The sequence below is a fragment of the Erythrolamprus reginae genome, chromosome Z (genome assembly GCF_031021105.1).
Source record: "Erythrolamprus reginae isolate rEryReg1 chromosome Z, rEryReg1.hap1, whole genome shotgun sequence".
In the NCBI taxonomy this organism is placed as follows: Eukaryota; Metazoa; Chordata; class Lepidosauria; order Squamata; family Dipsadidae; genus Erythrolamprus; species Erythrolamprus reginae.
In genome coordinates this window covers 92,472,535-92,495,170 of record NC_091963.1, presented here as the reverse complement: position 1 = coordinate 92,495,170, position 22,636 = coordinate 92,472,535, and the positions used below count along the sequence as shown (strand labels likewise).

The 22,636-nt window shown below is 39.6% G+C and overlaps 1 protein-coding gene across 7 annotated transcripts in view; it reads left to right on the top strand.

Annotated features, from left to right (window-relative positions):
• Window positions 1–22,368, top strand: part of SLC20A2 (solute carrier family 20 member 2) — a 123,341-nt gene extending 100,973 nt beyond the window's left edge. For 6 of the 7 annotated variants that reach the window (XM_070726969.1, XM_070726972.1, XM_070726970.1 and 3 more), the window contains exons 10-12: window positions 7,480–7,665; window positions 8,239–8,323; window positions 21,721–22,368. In XM_070726969.1, coding sequence (XP_070583070.1) covers window positions 7,480–7,665; window positions 8,239–8,323; window positions 21,721–21,885 — 436 coding nt within the window. In that variant the 3' untranslated portion in view covers window positions 21,886–22,368. Of the gene's footprint in view, window positions 1–7,479; window positions 7,666–8,238; window positions 8,324–9,106; window positions 9,192–21,720 lie in introns of all 7 variants that reach the window. The other variant, XR_011556776.1, reaches the window with a different exon arrangement.
• The last annotated feature ends 268 nt before the right edge of the window (window positions 22,369–22,636 follow it).

Here is a 22,636-nt window from a genome sequence, read left to right as displayed (position 1 = left end):
GGTACCATTTGATCTCTTGTAACTGTCCACAAGATTATGTATAATTGTTTGGAGTAGCAGTTCATTCCAGGAAGAATGGAAAGCAGATAGTTATTATCAGATATCCTGGCTTGAAGATGTTGGTGAGCCATAATATTCAAATGTTGCACTATTTTAATCTTGTGGGTGTTTCATACTTTCTGCTTCTTTATTATTTCCTCTCCTTTTTTAGAAATATAGCAACCCCCAAATTATATTCTGTGAGCACTTACTGGAGTTTCCGCAACAGCAAATTGTCAATGGCAGGTAAACAACTTGAGCAAGACCTTCATTGCTATTATGGAAACATCCAGACTTTTACAAGACAAGATCATGCTGTTTTTTTGCAAGGGAAAGAGGTGGTGGTGGAGGGGACAACCAGATCCAACAGTTCTCCCTTAATATAAAGCATTGCAATATTGCCATAATAGTTTATTTAAAGAATTGCAGGCATGGAACACTATTCATACATAGAAAATGGAATATATGGAAATCCTATTGACAGGTAATTATCAATTTTACATTAAATGTATTACAAGCACAGCATGATATTCTTCTGACCTGTTTGTAGTCGCATGTAATTTAACTTTTTGAGGGTCACTATTATCAAAAAAGGACATTCTTCTATCTAGCAATTTTTACATTTTCCTTCTGGTTTGGTTTTCTGGCGTAGGAGGAGATATAAAATATGGAGATCTTTTAAGGGATGCTTATCTTTGGAAGGGCATTCCCCCCCCCCTATCTTTTTTATGTAAATGTCCTAGTTGACAAATATTGGGCACTAATATGTTAAGGAGAAGCTTTGATTAAGTAGAATATGAATAGGACTATAAATGGTATATCCATGGTAATTCAGAATCATGGAGTACATTCACATTCATATAGGCTCTACCAGATGCTAGGACATCATGTTGTGCTGAAAGTACTTCAAAACTTACTGAAACTAATAGACAAATAGTTAGTGTCTCATTTTTTAAAATATAAAATTTATTAACACTAATGTGTATTTTTCTTTAAATAGATCATACAGATTTATATGTAAGTGATTAGAAAAGATGGAAAGAAATTACAGTACATTTAGGTTTATATCAATGTAATCAGCCTTATTTTAGATCTGGTTGGGTTTTTTTAAAGGAAAAACTTATACAAGCTAACATTCTACTGTGTTTCTCTTATAATAAGACATGTCCTAATAATAAGGCCAACAGGGCTTTTCAGGACATGCATTAAAAAAGTCTTCCCCCCAAATAACCCCCCTTCCACAACTATGTACACGCATCTGCTGCCCCATCTGCCCAAATTGTGCCAAAAATCTTACCAGAGCTCACCACCTCTCTTTCTTGGTTGGTCTTTGCCATTCCTTGAAATGTGAAGAAAAGAAAATGTAAAGAAAAACTTCTCACTAGTGCGACCAATTAACAACTTTTTGCACTCTCGCAAGTTTTTCTTTACATTTCAAGGCGTTTCCCTGTAAAGACTCACCAAGAAAGAGAAGCAGTGAAGCTTCCATATGCTGCAAAGATGTTTGGGCACAATTTGGGGGTAGCAGTTGAGGCAGGGGGTGGGGAGTGGTGGGCTGCAAGATGCACACTTTACCAGCACCTGGCTTCTCTCTGCCACCTGTGCAGCCTCTTGGAGTAAAAGGGGAGAAAGATTACTTCCACACATCATGCAGCCAAAAGGTTCCTTGTCCTGGTGCTCTTCTTACGTGCACTGTCCACCCACCACCAGCCAAAAGGTTTGCTTGCTAGCTGCTTCTGCAGCTGCGCCCAGCTAGAAGTTTGGCTGTCAGCTCGGGTTTTGTCGCCAGCTACTTCTGCTTAGCAGGGATGACTGAGGCACCATGGGTGTTGCCGCTGTCCTCACTGCCTCCACTTATGGCGGGACTAGTCGGCCCTCTGCAGGGCAAGCTCAGCTGCGGATAGGAAGCATTGGCTGTGGCCAAGCTGGCCGAGCTGCATCTCTCGGGGCAGCCCAGGGTCTCATTGCCGGGCTCTTAGAAAAAGTAAGCAGGGCCTGCGGAAGAAAGGGAGTGCAGGCAAGGGTCCTGTGAGGCTTCCCTCCCTAGGAAGAGTCCAGCTCAATCACCATACCATCTGGTGACTCCCAAGGTGGAGGGGCTTCCTGGACATGCTGGCACATGCTCCAGTCAGTCAGTGCTCAGATGGGGTGACCAGGGGGATATTGGAGAGGAGTAGGAGGGAGGGGAGGCCTCCAATGACCATCACCATAGAGCGAGAGCAGCCGTTACCCTGGCTGGGGTTTGGAAGCCGCAGAGCCAGAGTTTGGGAGTGAGAAAGAAGGACGTCTTCTGCTTTCTTTGCATGCAGCCAAAAGCAGAAACAGCAGGAAACTTCTCACAAATTTGAAAAGTTTGATTGAATTCATGAAAAGTTTTCTTTTACAATGGGCTACTCTGGACACAATGCTGAGGAATGTGATGGAACTGTAAGTGTCAAGTAGGACACACATCTTGCAGCCTAACCCGTCTTACCTACCAGAAATGAGTCTCTCTGAGACTCCTCATACTGTTGACTCCTCATATTGTTGCCTTGTGGAACAGGACTCTGCAATGCTTGTTGTGCCGTTGCATGCGCAAACAGCAGCAGGACCCCAACTGTGCTGCATGATGAAAATTGCAGTAGTTCTGCAGTTCGTGCATGAGGCGGTGGTGGCAGGCTAGCTGCTCGGCTGGCGCCAAGAACAGAGAAGGGAAGTGGCAGTGATAGGACATCCAGTCCCACACTTGCCGCCTACTGCATCTCCAAAATAATAATCCCCCCCCCCAATAATAAGGCCAAGGCCATATTTGGGGGGTTAAAAAATATACGGCCCTGTCTTATTTTGGGGGAACACAGTACAAAATAGCTAGGACAAATATTACTTGCGTATACATTCACTGGTAACATTGCTTGCTTAACTACTAGTAGAACAGGAGGCATCTTTACAGAGTTGTTACTATTTCCAATGATGTAAAATCCTCTTCACTTACTGCAGGATCTTGCTGTTGAATATCTAAATTTCCTCTTCCATCCATCCATCCAACCATCCATCCATCCATCCATCTATCTATCTATGCCACCCCTCTCCAAGGACTCAGAGCGACTTACAACAAAAAGAAAACAATACAATATAGTAGCCTAAATCCAATTAATTTAAAACTAAATATCTATAATCCCCAATTTTATTTTTAAAAAGCAATCATGCCTACTCAGACAACAACCATACGTGACATTCATTGGCCTGAGGGCTAGAGTTTAATCGCCCCAAGCTTGGCAGAATAAATAAGTCTTAAGACTGTTGCGGAAGACAAACAGGTTGAGGGCAACACGAATCTCCGAGGGGAGCTGATACCAGAGGCCCTGAGCCACAGAGAAGGCTCTTCCCCTAGGCCCCACCAAGTGGCATTGTCTAATTGATGGGACTTTGAGAAGGCTGACTCTGTGGGACCTAACCGGTCACTGCGGCAGAAGGCGGTCCCACAAGTAATCTGGCCCGATGCCATGTAGGACTTTATAGGTCATTAGCAACACTTTGAATTGCATCTGGAAATCAATCAGCAGCCAATGCAATCCGTGGAGTGCTGGAGTGCATACCTAGGAAGGCCCATGACTGGTTGCGCGGCTGCATTTTGCACAATTTGTAGTTTCCGAACATGCTTCAAAAGTAGCCCCATGTAGAGAGCATTGCAATAGTCAAATCTTGAGGTGATAAGTGTGTGAGTGACTGTGAGTAGAGACTCCATGCTCAAATAGGGCTGCAACTACTACACCAGGCGAACCTGGGCAAATGCCTTCCTCACCACAGCCGAAAGATGATGTTCTAAAGTCAGCTGAGGATTTAGGTTTTTATTTTTAAAACAAAAACAAAGAGATTTGCTAGTAAAAAACTCCAGCATCCTAATTTGAGTCCCTGGTATTTTTATTAGACTGACTGAATATCAAGAAAGATAAAATTGAGCCCAAAGAAAGAAAGAAGTTGCTATTGATGTAATTTGATGAAGAGTTCAATAGAATTTAAATGCTGATACAGTTTGTGTCCCTGAGTGATCTTAATAAGGATTCTATAGTGTTTACAGAATTAGTAGTTTTTCTTAGTTTTCCTGAAAGAATGATAGGAGAAATTCAAGGTACTTAGAAGCTGAATATTTTGCCTCAACCAATTAGTGACTGCATCTATAATTATTGTCTTTTTTCTCTTTCTGATCAGAAATTTGGTTAAAACATATCCCCTTCCTTCCATACTAATAGGGAACAGATAATAATTATACAACTTGTTCTTAATTTATATTTTATCTCTTCGTGAAGTTTAAGGATAAAGAGGATAATGAAAAGTAAATTTATACTTGCTGAAAACATGATAGAAAGATAATGCAGAAATAAACAGCTTTGGAGCCCAACCTGTCATGATGTCTATCAGGTTCCCCAACTTGCCTGCCTTTATTATTGTGCAGATTACTGCAGAATAATACTTTGCTTAATTAAAATTAGGCAAAATCTAGAAATGTTATTTCCAATATGTCGCTTGCCCTAATGTAGGTACAATTGGTACCATTAGAAAATAAAGCAGTTTCTGACTGCAAGCCAGTCTTCAACACCTGGTACTGTAACTTCTAAATCAATATTTTTATTCATTAAGGAATAACACAGTGCAAATAGTTCCAGGCAAGAAGTAGAAATTATCCAACTGATGTTATAAGATAGAAAAACTGCCAACCAAGATGCTTATGAGTATATTTTTACATTTATAGACTTCCAAACTCCTAAGGACTTTAGGTGGTATGCAAATATATGTTAGAAATGATATGCAGTAAATAAAAACCAAACAATAAACTACCAATAAACTAATGAAAAACTCAGAATAAAGTTGAAACCAAACCAAGATGGTGTCAAGACCCGTATGCTCCATGGAAAAGGATTGATTTGAGCAGCTTCTGGAAGCCAATTAGGTTAAGAACCAACTGAATGTCTTTGAAAAATCCTTCTAAAGAAGCACTACAAAGAGCATGTATGAGTTTTAGATCCTCTCTCATTCTTAAAGTGAACCACTGCTAATAGGTTTTTCTGTTAAACTAAATCAGTTAGGCAATTCCAGTTGCAGTTTTAGATTTATGAGTTTATATATTACATTTCCTGGATAAGCATGAGAATAAAAAGTTGCTGAAACTGAATAAAATATTGCTGTGCTAGTGTCAGTAAGTAATGGTTAAGGTGTTGGATTAAGAGCCAGGAGATAATTATTCTGATTCACCTTCAGCCACAGAAGTTCACAGATGATTTTAGACTAGTCATTCTCTTTCAAAGCAAGTTACTTCACATGTTTGTTGTTTGAAGATAAATAGGAAACACAATTTATGCTGTCTTGAGCTCCTGAATGAAATCCAGGATATAAATATAATAAATGGATGGGTTCTCTGTTTTCATTTGTACGTATATGAAAAACAGTCAACCTGAATAAATCTCTATTCTCCTGCTCTTGTCCCACACTTTCATTTCTCTGTTGTGATTGGGAAATTTATTTTCTGTAACGAGCATACATATTTATTAGTATTATGCAAAATGGTTTAAAATTGAAAAATTTAAGAATTACTGTGTTTACAATTTTAAATATTGTAAGCTCACTTCAGATTTGTTTCAAATTTATTTATTATAAAATGTATTGTTTTAGAATTTATTCAGTTTATTTGTCCAGCAACAAATTACTCAATCAGCATTGAGTGCGCAGCAGCAGCAAAAAAGCAAATTCCATGCTTGGCATGATTAGGAAGGGAATCAAAAATAAGTCAGTAAGTGTTGTATTGCCTCTGTACAAATCGATGGTGAGACTTCACTTAGAATACTGTGTACAGTTCTGGTCACTGTAGCTCAAGAGAGATATAATGGAACTGGAAAAGATGCAAAAAAGGGCAACAATTATGTTCAATTGGAGCACCTCCCTTATGAGACGCCTTGGTCTCTTCAGCCTTGAAAGACGGAGTTTAAGGGGTGACTTAATCGAAGTGAATAAAATCATGCATGGGATAGAAAAGGTGGATAGAGAAAAATTATTTTCTCTATCACACAATACTAGGACAAGGGGGCACTCTCTAAAGCTCATAGGTAAGAAAATGAAGACAAATCAAGGGAAATATTTCTTTACCCAGAGGGATGTTGGTTTATGGAATTAACTTCCAGAAGAGGTCGTGACAGCTGTCAGTCTTGATAGCTTCAAGACAGGATTAGACAAAGTCATGGATGCTAAGTGTATCGGTGGTTATTGAAACGGATGTCCATGTGCCGCCTCTATGTTGGTTGAGGCAGGCAGGATTCACTTGAGTATCATTTGTTGGGGGTCAAGGGAAAGGGAGGGGTTTACCTTCTCTTTCTGCTCAAGATCCCCATGTACAATTGGTGGACCACTGTGTGACACCGAATGCTGGACTCTACAGGCTTTGGCCTGATTCAGCATGGTTCTTCTTATGTTCTTATGTTCTTAACATTGTTCAGAAATGCTGTATGTTAATAGTGATAGTAAAGTAACAGAGCATTATTCTCTTTCAAATCTTCTTTGAATATCCCTCGTCTCACTTTAATCATGGTTCATAAACCCAATGAAATAATAATTCTACTTTTGAATTATCACAATTGCAGTCTTTTAAGTGGGAATTATTACACAATCAGTCTCAGAAAAAAATGAGCAGGACTTGTATGTTTTGTCACATCAAGATGGTAAATAGTTGTTTTATCAATTGGATTTCCTTAAAACAGCCACATTTTTTTGCAGGCTTGCACAAAAGTTTGATTGTTAATCAAATGGCAAAAAAATGTATGTATGAAGTCCAATGTCTTCTAAGTCATTTATCAGATTGAAAGAGTCCTAATATCTAGCACTATTGTTCATGAAATTCCTAGGACTTTTCTAATGTCCATTTTGTATTCCAAGCTGATATGTACTGAGTCCTATATTTTATTCTCAAATTCCAGCACATATTTAATTGCATGATTTTTAAATGGTCCAGGGAAATTGTCCTGAACGTTGAGGAAGAGAAGGAAGGAACCGCTATTTAATCTCTTCAGCAATATAATTTTGTGTTAGAGATGAATATAAAACAAAGACTTTTTAAGACTCCTCTTGGTAAATACATAGATTTGCAGCAAAGAAAACATTACCTGAGGTAGCCAGACTTGATAACATTTAGTGCCTCAAACCAACTATTGGATTTGAGCTCAGAAATGAACTTAGGGCTAAGTAATATTCATAAGACACGCACAAGAGTCATTTGGTATTCTTTAATAGCATAACAGTATGCTAAGGAAAACAAGAAATTAAGAACATTGAAGGAGATTTACTGAGAAGATACTATAAGGCTAATGCTTATAGAAAAATGGCTTTTTGTAAAAAGCTAGTCTGATGTACATGAAGATGATTTTCAGGCTATTACAGCAAAATATTTAGGATTTCATGTTATATTTTCTTCTCTAGCAATGCTATAGGCCCTTTGGTTGCCCTTTGGCTTATATATGATCAGGGTGGTGTAATGCAAGATGCTCCTACTCCTGTTTGGCTGCTACTGTATGGAGGCATTGGCATCTGTGTAGGCCTCTGGGTCTGGGGACGAAGAGTGATCCAAACAATGGGGAAAGACCTCACACCTATCACGCCATCAAGGTAAGTGCATGTTGAGTGGATAACACTTACTTTGATAAATGTTGCCATGGCATCTTTGCCCCTAATTGTTTTTGCTTTTGAACTGAGTTGAATATCTTGTCTTTAAACTAACATAATATGCCTAAATTGTTGATATCTAGTTGAGCAGAAAAGTCTGATGATGTCTTGAATAGCATAGAGAAAAGGCATAAATCAAAGTAGTTTAGTTTTGCTTCCAAAAACTAAAAACTGGATCCATGATTTTTATTTGTTTTTAATGCATACTAGAATTCTGCTGCTAACCTAATTGCTAATTAAGCCTTAGTTTCTTCAAATATAGATTAGATATCAGGTACCAGAAAGCTGCTTCACTAATTTAATCTGGATGTATGTACGTGTATATAGTTTTCATTATCCAGCAGCTTCTTATTCTTTTAATATAACTCAATGATCAAACATTGGAGGAAAGCATTTGAAGAAAAAGCGGTAAGCTTTTGGCATGTTGCAAGGTATAAACCCAGACTGATAGGTCAAGATTTTTTATTTTTTTTAAAAAAAGAGTGACTGTGAAGTGTTTTCTTATGCTTCCTGCAGTGGTTTCACTATTGAGTTGGCTTCGGCGTTCACAGTTGTGGTAGCTTCCAATGTTGGACTTCCTGTCAGTACTACACACTGCAAGGTATGCCTTTGCCCTGTGACTGCAGCCAAGCTGGTCTGGATTATTCATTTTTATTTATTTTTTTAATCTTGATGCTCAGATCAAGTTATAATGGCATGATACCGCAGTAGGAAACTTAAATTGGATGTACAGTATAAGACATTCCTCATATTTTTTATAAAATACATGATATAGGAGGTTTTTACTTCTCAAACATTTAATTACCTTTCATATTTTATACAGCTGAACACTTTTAAACACCAGCACTTATTCATAACTTAAATGCACAGCCACATTCAACTTTATGTAGCTGTGTGTTTGGATTTTTGCATGTCTTAATTTCACAGATCTTGCGCAAGAACTAATATACTTTTATTTGACGTTGAGTTATTCATATGGCTATGCAATTGCACAAGCGTATTAAATAAAAGTTCTATCTACATTTTAAAAGTAAAAGGGGAAAAAATCTAAAACTGAGAATAGAATTAAAGCATTTTATCTCCTGATACAGAAAGTCTAAATGACTCTTGTTTGTTATGATGAACTATAATAATAATAAATCTGTATTAGGCTTTCCCCAAGTGCTGTCTCAGCCTTCTTGATAGATTTGGCTCTGAAAAGTCATATTTTTTCTGTAGGTCATGCCACATGAACTTTGATCTGTTGCATTCTTCTTTGCCAAGAGATTCTGACACTTTACATCCTTCATCCTTCCACTTTCCTGATGAATGCATGGCATGGGATTTCCTGTGTGTCACTTTTACGCTACAAAATCTCCATCTGTCTCTTTTTATTTCTTCACAGTGGATTTTGCATTGAAGTTATGTGTGCGCTAACCGTACTTGTAGCCTCAAATGTGGGTATTCCAATAAGCTCCACTCATTGCAAGGTATTGGAGTTTGCAGTGGTCATGCCAATTAAATACATTCACAATCATTTAAGAACATAAATAGTAAATTCTGATTTTTTTTTCCATTTTGCCTTCACTATGTAATGTCTCGTGACATACAATATATTACATTGCTATAACATCTGAAAATAAATTCAAAATGTGGAATTTTTATTTACTTTAAAAATGCTTTTAAAATTTGAGTGATAAATTCTTCCAAGTAATAGAAAACTGATTTTTAAAATAAATATTACATGACACAGACCATAGTTTATTTTCATTGCTTATTATTTTTGCAACTTGTGAATTACATTGTAGAATTTATTTTAAGTCAATTAACAATTAACAAGCAATAAACTTAACATTTTAGTATCCTTGCTTCTGCATATTAAATTTAATGTTAGCTTTGCATTAATAGTATTTTTCTCACAAATATATATATTTTTTTCATACTGGACACTTGTGGATTATAGAATGTAAAAATTAGGTGGAGCACCACAAGTGCAGTGCAGTCTAAGTCACAAATTTTCTATTTGAAGGCAAATGGTGTTTAATTTCAAACCAATATATGCATAGCTGTTTGAAATTCTAGACATTGTAGCTTTTCAGTAATAACTGATAACTTACCATAACTACTTTTCTAATATATATTATCATTAAAATAAATACAAATACACCAAATTTGTATAATGTATAAAATTGCTTCTAAAAACCAGTATAACTGATGCCTGTTTAAAAACTTGTAGAATAAAAATGAACTCAAACACGTAAATCACATTTTATGGGGTTCAGTGTTTAAATAAAATGTGCTTTTTGCATTATATTTGTACTACCATTCCACATTTTTTTCTCTATAAATTCCTTTTAAAGACAATGTCAACTGTCCCATTGCATTAAACAACAAAAGAAACTCCTGGGACATTTTTTCTCCAAGAGTATAAATTTACTGAAAAGCCATATGGGTACAGAAGTAGAAAAACCAGTTCTGAAGTTTTTGCATACAAACGGCATAGGAGAATTCTCTTTTTCTTCTCCCCCCTGCCATAGTTCCCTCTAAGCTGAGCAGTGAGCAATCGCTCACCTAAAAATCATCATCAACTCAGAGTTTTCCAAACTTGCCCAGAAGCTGAGAGGGAAAGAGTGAGAGGGAAGGAGAGAGAGAGGAAGAGAGAGAAACAGATAGAAAAAAGAGAGGAAGGAAAAGAGAAAGAAAAAGAATGGGAGTAAGGAAGAGAGAAAGAAAATCAAAATCTAGTTTGAAACTAGCTCAACTATTTAAGTGGCATTTTGATATTGATAGAGTTGCCCTGTTATGAGCTCACTGTTATAGACACACAGTACAGTATTTTATTTTGAAATTCTCTGAGGCAAAACAGGGTGGGTTTTTTTTAAAATTTATTTATTTGTTTGTTTATTTATTTATTTATTATTTCTGTGCTGCCCAGTCCCAAAGGGACTGCCACTCAGACACTATACTTTTCCGCCCACCCCCCAGAAAAATTAGAGGGAACACTCCCCTGCAGCTTCCATTGTTCACGAGTCAGTTCATTTGCTTTATTTTGGAAACAACCTGATTACCAGGTGATGACATTGGGGTTTGGGGTTTGTCTCACACTTTCAGGTGGCACATTTGCATTCCAGAGTTTCCTTACAAGTTTCCTGTTACTGTTGTCTGATTGTCTGAGCAGAGTCAGGTTACAAGCGGTGTGCCACAACGGTCTGTTCTGGGTCCTATTCTTTTTAATATGTTTGTGAGTGACATAGGGGAAGGTTTGGTAGGGAAGGTTTGCCTATTTGCCGATGACTCTAAAGTGTGCAATAGGGTTGATATTCCTGGAGGCGTCTGTAATATGGTAAATGATTTAGCTTTACTAGATAAATGGTCAAAGCAATGGAAACCGCAGTTTAATGTTTCCAAATGTAAAATAATGCACTTGGGGAAAAGGAATCCTCAATCTGAGTATTGTATTGGCAGTTCTGTGTTAGCAAATACTTCAAAAGAAAAGGATTTAGGGGTAGTGATTTCTGACAGTCTCAAAATGGGTGAACAGTGCAGTCAGGCGGTAGGGAAAGCAAGTAGGATGCTTGGCTGCATAGCTAGAGGTATAACAAGCAGGAAGAGGGAGATTATGATCCCGCTATATAGAATGCTGGTGAGACCACATTTGGAATACTGTGTTCAGTTCTGGAGACCTCACCTACAAAAAGATATTTACAAAATTGAACGGGTCCAAAGACGGGCTACAAGAATGGTGGAAGGTCTTAAGCATAAAATGTATCAGGAAAGACTTAATGAACTCAATCTGTATAGTCTGGAGGACAGAAGGAAAAGGGGGGACATGATCGAAACATTTAAATATATTAAAGGGTTAAATAAGGTCCAGGAGGGAAGTGTTTTTAAAAGGAAAGTGAACACAAGAACAAGGGGACACAATCTGAAGTTAGTTGGGGGAAAGATCAAAAGCAACATGAGAAAATATTATTTTACTGAAAGAGTAGTAGATCCTTGGAACAAACTTCCAGCAGACGTTGTAGATAAATCCACAGTAACTGAATTTAAACATGCCTGGGATAAACATATATCCATCCTAAGATAAAATACAGAAAATAGTATAAGGGCAGACTAGATGGACCAGGAGGTCTTTTTCTGCCGTCAGACTTCTATGTTTCTATGTTTCTATTGCAAGCAGGGCTATGTAGAGAGTCAACTATGATATGCTGACTCTCCAGAAAGAAGATTAATCGTACTACGAAATAAACAGGTAGATTATTTCTACCCTATGGCTTTTCGCACTAACACCCTATCGGAGTCAGAAGCATGGAACTTCTTCCCCACCACCACCATCTTCACGTAAACATCCTGACATATACCAGAAATCATGTCATATACAGTATATATACTGTATTCATTTCTATACAGTAAATCATGAACAGACATCCTAATTTTCCTCCTTTTGAACTTTTATCACTACCTTTTTCCATTAATATTTCATTCCAGAGCCATTTATACGACCTTAATACAAGTAGATCTATTACCATATATCTTATTATCCCTCTTCCTTTCCATTAATCTTCCCCTCTTCATCCATTCTCTTTTGGTCTCTCAGAAATTGCACTTTGTGGGTTTTTCCCTTTCCTCCACTTCCCTTAACTTCTTTTTCTTTTTTTATTTTTATACATATAACTTCTTTTTTTCTGAATTCCTTTTCCTCCTTTTGAGTGCATTATTTGCTTAAATCTCCTCCAAATTCCGCCTAATCCATTCGTCTTATTACCCCCTGTCATTTGGTTGATTCTTCTGAAACCATACTCTGCCCTCTCTATTCTTTTCTTATCACTGTAAATCCCAGCAAAATCATCAGTTTATTTTCAGTCCCTTTTTCTTCAATATTATCTCCTTGTTTATCATTTTTATTTTACAACATTGTATATTCTGAGTGTTCTGTTCCAACCCTGTTACTGATTTCTTACCACCTGTAATTTCCAAAAGATAGGTTTTTATGTCTTCATGAATGTATTTTAACATCCCAATTAATATTTCATGCATGCACGCTTCCATACTGTCAAATTTACAGTTATTCATCATTGGCAACTTTCAGTCTTGAAAGACTATGGTATCGTGCTCTAGAAAGAGTTCTTAGAACAACATCTAGTGTGGCTAAAAAGGCCAGTCCGAGAGTGGCAATCTCTTCTACACTGAGGGCAGATCCATTCTGTCTCCTGCCCAGCCTCCGGATTTCGCTGTTTCCAAGATTGCCTTTTTGCCTCAACCTGCTAAACAAGTCTCTCCTCAAAATAGAGAAGGGCATGCTGCGTCTTTAGTCTCCAAGCTGAACGATCAGAGGTCAAGGTTTCCCAGCTGCAAATGTCCATTCCTAAGGCCTTTAAATCCCTCTTACATATATCCTTATATCACAGCTGGGGTCTCCTTCTGGGGTGCTCTCCCTGCGCTAGTTCACCATACAAGAGATCTTTTGGAATCCGCTCATCATCCATTCTCACAACATGCCCAGACCAGCAAAGATGTCACTGTTTCAATAGTGTATACATGCTAGAAATTCCAGCACATTTCAATACTGTGCTATTTGGAACTTTGTAATGCCAGATGATGCCATGGATACTTCGGAGACAGTGCATATGGAAGGTATTCAACTTTATCTCTTGACGTGCGTAAAGGGTCCAAGACTCGCTGCAATACAAAAGTGTGCTCAGGACCAGGCTCTATAAACCTGGACCTTAGTATGTTCTGTCAGATTCTTATTAAGCTATACTCTCTTTCTGAGTCTAGAGAATGTGGTGGCCGCTTTACCAATATGTTTATTCAGCTCATTATCTAGAGAGAGTGTCGGCGATGGTTGAGCCAAGATACATAAAGTCATGGACAACCTCCAATTCTTGTGCAAAGATTGTAATATGGGGAGGTGAATCCATGCCCTGACCCATGACTTTCATTTTTTTCAGGCTGATTATTAATCCAAAATCTTGGCAGGCCTTGCTAAAATAGTCAATGAGTCATTAAAAGTCTTTGGCAGCTTGAGCAGAAACGGCAGCATTGTCAACAAAGAGGAAATCCCGTGAACATTTCATCTGGACTTTAGACTTTGCTCTCAATCTAGAGGGGCTAAAGAGTTTTCAATCTGATTTGATCCGGAGATAGATGTCCTCTTACAGTTCCAAAAGCATGCTGCAGCCTGACAGCAAAAAAGATGCCAAATAAAGTTGGCCCAAAGACGCAGCCCTGTTTCACTTCCTTCACGTGTCAAAGGAATCTGATGTTAAGCCATCAAAAACTACTGTTACCTTCATTTCCTCATGAAGGGAAAGGATGTTGAGCAGCTTGGCTGGACAGCTAATCTTGGTGAGAATTTTATAAAGGCCATCCCTACTAACCAGGTCAAAAGCTTTTGTAAGATCTATAAACGCTACAAAAAGTGGCCGTCTTTGTTCCCTGCATTTCTCCTGCAGATGTCTAAGAGAAAATACCATATCTTTAGTGGATCTGTTGGCTCGGAATCCACACTGTGATTCTGGATAGCCTTTCTCTGCAAGCACCTGGAACCTCTTCAATACAACACAGGCAAGCAGATTCCCTACCACACTAAGAAGAGAGATGCTGCGGTAGTTGTTACAGCTGCCCCGTCACCTTTATTCTTATATAGTGGATGATATTTGCATCCTTCATGTCCTCCAACAGAGAGAGAAGATTGCATGCAGTTCTATGGAGATGATCTCTTTACAGCACTTCAAAACTTTTTCAGGGATATTATCTTTCCCAGCTGTCTTGCCTGAGGTGAGTGAGTCCAGAGCTGCATTTAGTTTCTCTAAGATTGGCTCACTGTCAAGCTCCTCCAGGACAGGCAAGCATTCAATGCCATTCAAAGCATTGCTTGTCAGTTATCACATTTTCTCTAGAATATAACTCAGAGTAGTGGTGCACCCAGCGTACCATCTGCTGCATCCTGTCCTGGATAAACTCACCTGTAGCAAACTTCAAAGGGGCAAATTTATTCTGTGTTGGTCCTAAGGCTTGCTTGATGCCATCATAAATCTCCTTGATGTTGCATGTGTCAGTTGCTATCTGAATCTGAGAACAAAGCTGCAACCAGTAGTCATTTGCACATCTCCTGGCAGCCTGTTGGACATTGCTACAAGCAGCTCGCAGAACCTGTAGATTTCTCACACTGTAGCAAGCTTTATATTCAATCAGCACTCTCCTTTTTTCCTCAATGTCTGATATCAGCTCCTTTGAGTTGAGCTTCAAACCAATCTTCTGTCTTTCTGATCTTCTTACCGAATACAGACAGGGCGGTGTTATAGACAGCATTCTTGAAATATTCCCTTCTTCCGAACACATTTATTTCAGCCAGGCCTGGGAGCGTTTCCTCTAATGCATGTACAAATTCCTCCACTTGCCCCGGTTGCAGGTCTTGCTGATGTTGATTCGTGGTCTTTCTTCCTTCTTCAAGTGATGTAACCTCTTTGTTTGCAGCTTTATTCTGCTGCACACCAAAGAGTGGTCTTTATCGCAGTCAGCACCCTGATAGCTACATGTGATTGTAATGCTGGGAAGATTAGAATGCCTGGTCAATATCAAGTCGAGCTGGCACCATTGCCTCAATCTTGGATGCCTCCAAAAGACTCTGAGGCTTTGTTTTGAAGAATGTATTGCTAACACATAAACCGTAGTAGAAGCAAAATTCCAGCAGGCGTTGGCCATTTTCATTCATGTTCCCAATGCCAAACTGACCTAAATTGGTAGGTCAAGAACTATAATTGGCTCCAACTCTGGCATTAAATTTTCCAAGGATAAACAGTGATTCTTTCTCAGGGACTTTCTTGATTGTGGTGACCAGATCATTGTTAAATTGGTCTTTCTACTGATGATATAGTTGGTGCATTTGTATATTGTTCATTATATGTTGTGAGCCGCCCTGAGTCTTCAGAGAGGGGCAGCATAGAAATCCAATAAATAAATAAATAAATATGCACTAATTAGAGTGACCAATTGTGCTACTAAGTGGAGTTGTAAGGACAGAATCCGCTCGCTCCCTACGGCAGGTGGAGTGTTGAATCATAGTAGCATGTTTTTTTCCTATCATGCTGTGGCCGTCTCAGTTAATGGCGACAAGTTGCCCTTTTTCAGCATCCAGTCAAGAGGCTAGTTCCAGCTTCCTGTGTGGTTTGCAGAACCCCTCAGACCACCGACCTGTGCCTCCCCTCTTCACCACCCTTCCAGGGCAGCTCTGGCCTAGGTCCGATGGATTCAAACCCCCAAACAACTGGAAATTTCCTTGGAGAATCTGAGGGAAGCATTGTGGTGCCTCTCTGAGGCATGAAACTTCTGAATAAGCCTAGGGGCATGGACGTTCCTTACTGCTACCCACTCTGCCTCTGTCAATGAAAACTCTTTCTATAAGAACTAGATAATGCAACTCCCCCTTGCGGTATTGAGAATCAAGGATCTGTTTAACCTCAAAGTGCTTCTCTCCATCTCCATATGGGAGGGAGAAGTGAAATAATGACCAGCCTCAGTAGTAAGCTGTGGGGGTGCTTTAGGAAATATAGTGAAACATTGTGTAAATGTACCTACTTTTTTTGATCACTTTAATTCCACCGTCACTGGATTTATAATCCAGATGATATGGATAGGACCTATATACGTAGGGCTCAGATTTTTTGCAGGGTTGGCCCAATTGCAACAACTTTGCGGACAAGTACACCTCATCCCCTATTCTAACTCTCTGAAGTGCTCTCTTCTTGTTAGCCTGTCTCTTTTGCACTTCTAATGTTTGTGTACTACAGGTTAGATGGCTTTCAGAGTACTCATCCACACTGCTAATGAAATCAACGAAGGAGATTCTTTTTTTTTAATGTAAAAGTTTTTAGTTGGGTTTTTATACATGCTGTATAAAGAGTATAGTCAGGTTCCCAGCAAAGGGGATCTTAGGGCATGTCACAAAGTGGGCCTGCTTAGAGTAAGTCTGTAATGATCTAGATCAGCGTTTCCCAACCGGTGTGCCGTGGCACACTAGTGTGCCGCGAGACACGGCCAGGTGTGCCGCCAAGCTCCAGCTGGGCGGGGCGCTGCCGGTACTTCCGTCCTGGGGCTCCCGCTCGCAGCTGTCCCCCGGCTCCTGCTCGATGCCGCGGTTTTCGGCGCTCTCCTGCTGGGCCCCAAAGAAGGAAGGCAGGAAGAAGGAGAGCTCCATTCTTCGCGCCTTTTTCCCGCCTTCCTTCTTTGGGGCCCAGCAGGAGAGCCCAGAAAACCGCGGCATCGAGCAGGAGCCGGGGGACAGCTGCTAGTGGGAGCCCCAGGACGGAAGTACCGGCAGCGCCCCGCCCAGCTGGAGCTTCCCTGGCGTCGGCGGCAAGTGTCCTTTGTGGCCCGGCGGGAGGGCACTGGCGATGGGAGTGGGGGGGGCGGCCGCAGGCAGTCGCGGGGAGATGGCGGCGGCGAGAGGGAGCTCCAGGCGGCGGCGAGAGGGAGCACTCACTCTCTCTCTCTCTCAGCTGACTGCAAGCGGGAGCCCTGACGGTGGCGGTTGGACGTGCTGCTGGACGTCGTACATGCTGGCGCTGCGGGCCTGGCATATACAGTGTCCAGCAGCACGTCCAGCTGCCGCCGTCAGGGCTCCCGCTTGCAGTCAGCTGAGAGAGAGAGAGAAAGAAAGAAAGAGAGACATATAAGAGAGGCAGAGAGAGAGAGAGAGAGAGACATAGCAAGAGAGGCAGAGAAAGAGAGACAGAGCAAGAAAGAGAGACAGCAAGAGAGGCAGAGAAAGAGAGATAGAGAAAGAGAGACATAGCAAGAGAGGCAGAGAGAGAGAAAAAGAAAGAGAGACATAGCAAGAGAAAAAGAGAGACTTAGCAACAGAGACACAGAGAGAGAGAGAAAGAGAAAGAGAGACATAGCAAGAGAGACAGAGAGAGAGAAAGAGAGAGAAAGAAAGAGAGATAGCAAGAGAGGCAAAGAGAAAGAGACATATAGCAAGACAGTGAAAGAGAGAGAGAGCAAGAGAGAGAGAGAAAAGCAAGAAAGAGATAGCAAGAGAGACAGAGAGAGAGAGAGAGAGCAAGGGAGAGAGAAAGACATAGAGGAAGGGAAGGAGGGAGAGAGAAAGAGAGCAAAAAAGAGAGGAAGAAAGAAAGAGGGATGGAGAGAGAGAAAGAAGGGAAGGAAGGAAAAGAGAGAAAGAGGGAGAAATAGAGCGAAAGGGAGGAAGAGAGAGGGGTTTTTTGTCCAAACTTCTTTAGCCCGCCCCCGCCCCCTTTCAATGTTCCCCAGGATTTTGAAAATATGAATAATGTGCCGCAGCTCAAAAAAGGTTGGGAAACACTGATCTAGATCACAGTATTTCCAGTGCTTTCCAACAGCTCCACAATAAAGTCTCATAGATATCTCACCCCAGGAAGGATATTCTGCCTCCATTCATGAAGCTGAGGAAACTCTGAAGTTGCATCTTCATTTGCAGAGGCTCCCACTAAGATCGCTCGAACCTTCCAGGGATCCAGCTCTATGCCATCTTTTAAAATCCAGTACTCTGGATAGTCTAAGCTGATCTTGCGTTTATCACCCTTGGACAACTTAATGAAAAGCTGAGTCCTCCTAGCTTTTCAAGCACTGCTCTCACTAATTTCATATGCTCTTCTTTGGTTTTTGTACATCAATATATTGTCCAGATACATGAAGACCACCTTGTACAAGTGCTTATGCAGGACTTCATTTATTAGCTGCATGAATGCTGCTGGAGTCCTGCTGTAGCACAAACAAAACTGGTAGCAACCTTGAAGGCAGTTGAATTATGTTTTCCATTAACCCCCCTCCTTAATTTTCATTCTGTAGTATGCATCCTTCAAGTCCAATTTCATAAAAAATTTCCCTTTGCAAGGTGACCCAACATGTCCTTCATTAGAGGGAGTGGGTCTATAAGACTAGATAATGCAACTCCCCCTTGCGGTATTGAGAATCAAGGATCTGTTTAACCTCAAAGTGCTTCTCTCCATATGGGAGGGAGAAGTGACATAATGACCATTCACTACACATATACAATTTAGTCCTCTATAATTGTCCAACAGCCTAAATCAGGGGTGTCAAATTTATGGGCACGGGCCAGAGGTGTCATGCACTCGCCCTGCCCACCTCCGGTTTAGCAAAGGGAAAAGTTGTGATAAGTGACATGATGAAAATGTGATGAACCAAGTTGCTCGAAGATTGTGTGGCAGCCCCCCAGCCACTCCCCAGAATAGACAATTCTGATAAGAGTTCCTTGCTCAGCCCAACTCAGATACGATAGATCAGCAAGCACAGAGGCCAGTCTCCCAGGTGGCTGGGTAGGTGATGGCAGACTTGAGCCAAGAAATGGGCTAGGTGCCTTGGTCGCCCCTCAAAGAGGATCACCAAGGGGATTGACTGCTGTTCCTCCTTCACAAAGGCATATCCCAGGATGAAATGTCATGCTACCAGTGATGAATCCCAGATGCAATTGCAAGACCAGGGCCCTGACTACAGCTCTGGCCTTGACCACAGCCAGGGTGCTACTGGCTGCAACAGAGGAGGAGGCATGACAAAGCCTGTTTGCACCAGCATTCTAACTTGTGCTGCTGACTAAAGGATAGGAGAGGGAATTGCTAGAGTTTCCACGATTCCTATGCCATTAGCAGAGGCAATGCCTGGTGATGCCGCAGCACAAATATCTATCCATGTGAACTTCTCTCTCAGATGCTTCTATTGATGAGCTGCAACTGACAATAGGGATGTCCCACTTAGCAGGATCATCCTATTCAGCTAGCCACTTTGCTCTCCATCTGCTACCTTAGACCATGTTGATTCCAGCAGGAAGAAGGAGGTCTTTGGGCTTTGCTGCCTTGTCCATATTCATCGCCCAGGGGTCTTCAGTCCCTGGTATGGGGCATCTCTCACTTGCTCCTTCCTGACTGTGGGTGATTGCTTGGACTTCTTGGGTTTTGGTTTAGGGCATGAGCAAGCGACCTATGCTCTTGCTCCAACCTGAGGTAGCGACCGCTGTTCCCAACCCAGGATATGTCTCTGGCTTCCTTTTTTCTTCCATGTCTTTGGCTGTAGCCAACATCTCAAGGATGACCACCTGGTGAATTCCATGTAGGCTATTACCCTGAGAACTAGCTTAATGTCAACTGTCCCACTACATTAAACAGCAAAAGAAACTCTTGGAACATTTTTTTTCTCTAAAAGTATAACTTTAATTAAAAGCCTTACGGGTACAGAAAAGCCAATTATGATGTTTTCGTGCACAAAATAACATCAGAAAACTCCCACCCGCCACGAACCTTCCAATCACTGTTTTTATATTTTGCAAATGGGCTATCTGCCTCAGATGTTCCCAGGCAACGACCTTTGAGTTTGGGTCTGTCTCACGTTTCCAGGAAACTTGCATTTCAAAGTTCCCTCTCAAACCTCCCTTATATCCCAATGCCTGAAAAAAGCTTTGAAAAAGCTACATTTGTAGTATAAGTCACATCCAAATTTTCAGTCTCTTTAAGGGGGGGAAGTGCATCTTATACTCTGAAAAATATAATAGATATTTTAATTAACAGTCAATTAACTTCAGATTTCAGGTCCAGATAAAAAAACAATTGAACACTATTCATGCCTTTGTAACAGAAATAAAAGAGCTTGGGAGCAAGATTTGGGACTATAGGAGATTTAATAACTATTCTCCCACTTAATATGCAATAGTTGGATCAGTTAGCAGTTGGATTTTAGTAATGGGCACTATCACCTGTCATTCTTGAATGCTGAAGATTGTGTCCTCCAATAGTTGCATATGTTCGGCTATACCTGGCCTGCTCAGTGCCAAAATTGTGCTATACCTATTTTAAATGTATATTACATGATCCAAATGTATATTACAATGATCCAATGATCATAAAGAAAATTCATTATTATGCACATAAAGAAGAGTGTAACCATATACTGTATTTTTTAAATAAGTGCTGATGCTTCATGGGGTGCCATTCTAGATGGTGTCCTAATCTTTGCTGTTAAGCATTCAATTAGCAATTAAGAGGTATTAGTCATAAAATCCAGATAAAAACTAGCAGAAGCAATGTAGTATTTATTCTAAGGCTTTGCAGTATTTTGGATTTGATTTCCAAAATTACTTTAGAGCACTTAATATATCATATTTACAACCTTTTAAAACAGCCACACTTTTCTGGGGTAATAAAACATATTCTTGAACTTTGGTTGTTTGTTTGCAATCTATTTCCAAAATAACCTGGTCAGAATTGGTTGATCAGAAATGATCATTTGACTAGCTTTTAAGATTCATTAAGTGGATTATGCTATTGTCAATAATTGGAAAGGATTGAAAACTTTTAGAATATGACTTAATTTACCAAGAAATTATAAGTGAATATATATATCTATAGTATAAATTCATGTACCCATGAAGCAGGTACTTATATGCATAGCAACCTAAAATCCTTTTCAGACATTTGCAGTAAAAATTACTCTATGAACCAAACTTTCAAAATACATTTGGTTGATAGCATTTATTAAACTTGCTCCATGTAGAAATGAATAAGAAATTTAAATGTCAACAATTTTTTAAAGTTTGGGCATCAGCTGACTGGCATTTATTTATAAAAGGGGGCCCATAAATATGTTGTTTAATGGTTACAGCACATTCATTTTTCTGACAATCTTGAGAAAGTGGAGGGTTGGGACATCATTTATATCTAGCTTAAAATGTAATTTATTAAAGTGAACAGTTTTTTTATTGCACCACACATTAGACATATTCATTGATGGTTACTCTGATAACTAACCCATCCCTTTCCGCAATCACTACTGTGTGCCATGAAACTCACAAGATAGTGTGATGTTTGTGATCAATAAAGAATTCCTGGCTAATTAAACAAGCAAAATTTATTGGCCCTCAGTCATGTATGTATGTATGTACGTTTGTTTGTTTGTTTGTTTGGTAGTTATATATGTCTAAGCATATTAAGATATATTTAATTCTAACTTTTTTCTCAAACTTCCAAGGTTGGTTCTGTGGTTGCTGTTGGTTGGATACGATCCAAGAAAGCTGTTGACTGGCATCTCTTCCGCAATATCTTTCTAGCTTGGTTTGTGACTGTTCCTGTAGCTGGCTTATTCAGTGCTGGCATTATGGCAATCTTAATGTACGGAATATTACCATACGTCTGATACTTCACTGTTCTTTTCTGAAAAAAAGGGAGTATCTCTTAAGTCTCATCTTCAGAAAGCAGAACTCCCTGATCAACCATAAGTAAGAGATAGTCTGCAAGTCATTTATCCTCAGTATCTAACATCTACTGTACATATTATGAGTATCTTTGGTGCCATTTCTTCGTACAATGTTTGTGTGTGTGTCTGTGTGTATATATAGATATACACCATATACATACACACTTGTAGTTGATAATACTACCTTAAGTTATAAGTGAGATGAAAATAATTGCCTAGATCTTAATCTCTAGTAAAACTTGTATATAATGCATCATTTATTGGTGATTTTTAAAACCCATTAGAGAAGCTGGGACATTTGTCAATATAATAATATATGATGAAGCAAAATGTAAACTGAGTAAGATTCTTTTTTGAAAAAAAGTTTAATGATACTGAAACAAAATAGTACAGAAGTACATTGATAAAATGTGGTTCATATCATGTTGTTGTGTATAATATACCGTATGCAAATTGATTTTATAAATACTTTTAAAATGTAGCTTTTTAATGTTGCATTTCCCTTATATATTTTGGATAAGAAAGTTTAGACAGTACCAAAGAAGGGGAATAGCTTGACAGTATTATACTGTTTGTCAGTATGTGTATTTGCTATTGCTCTCTTTCCCTAAATATTTTAATTAGCATTCTTTTCTACTCATCAAACACCAGCAATGCCAAGATAATATTAATATTTTCTTGTAAGTAGGGA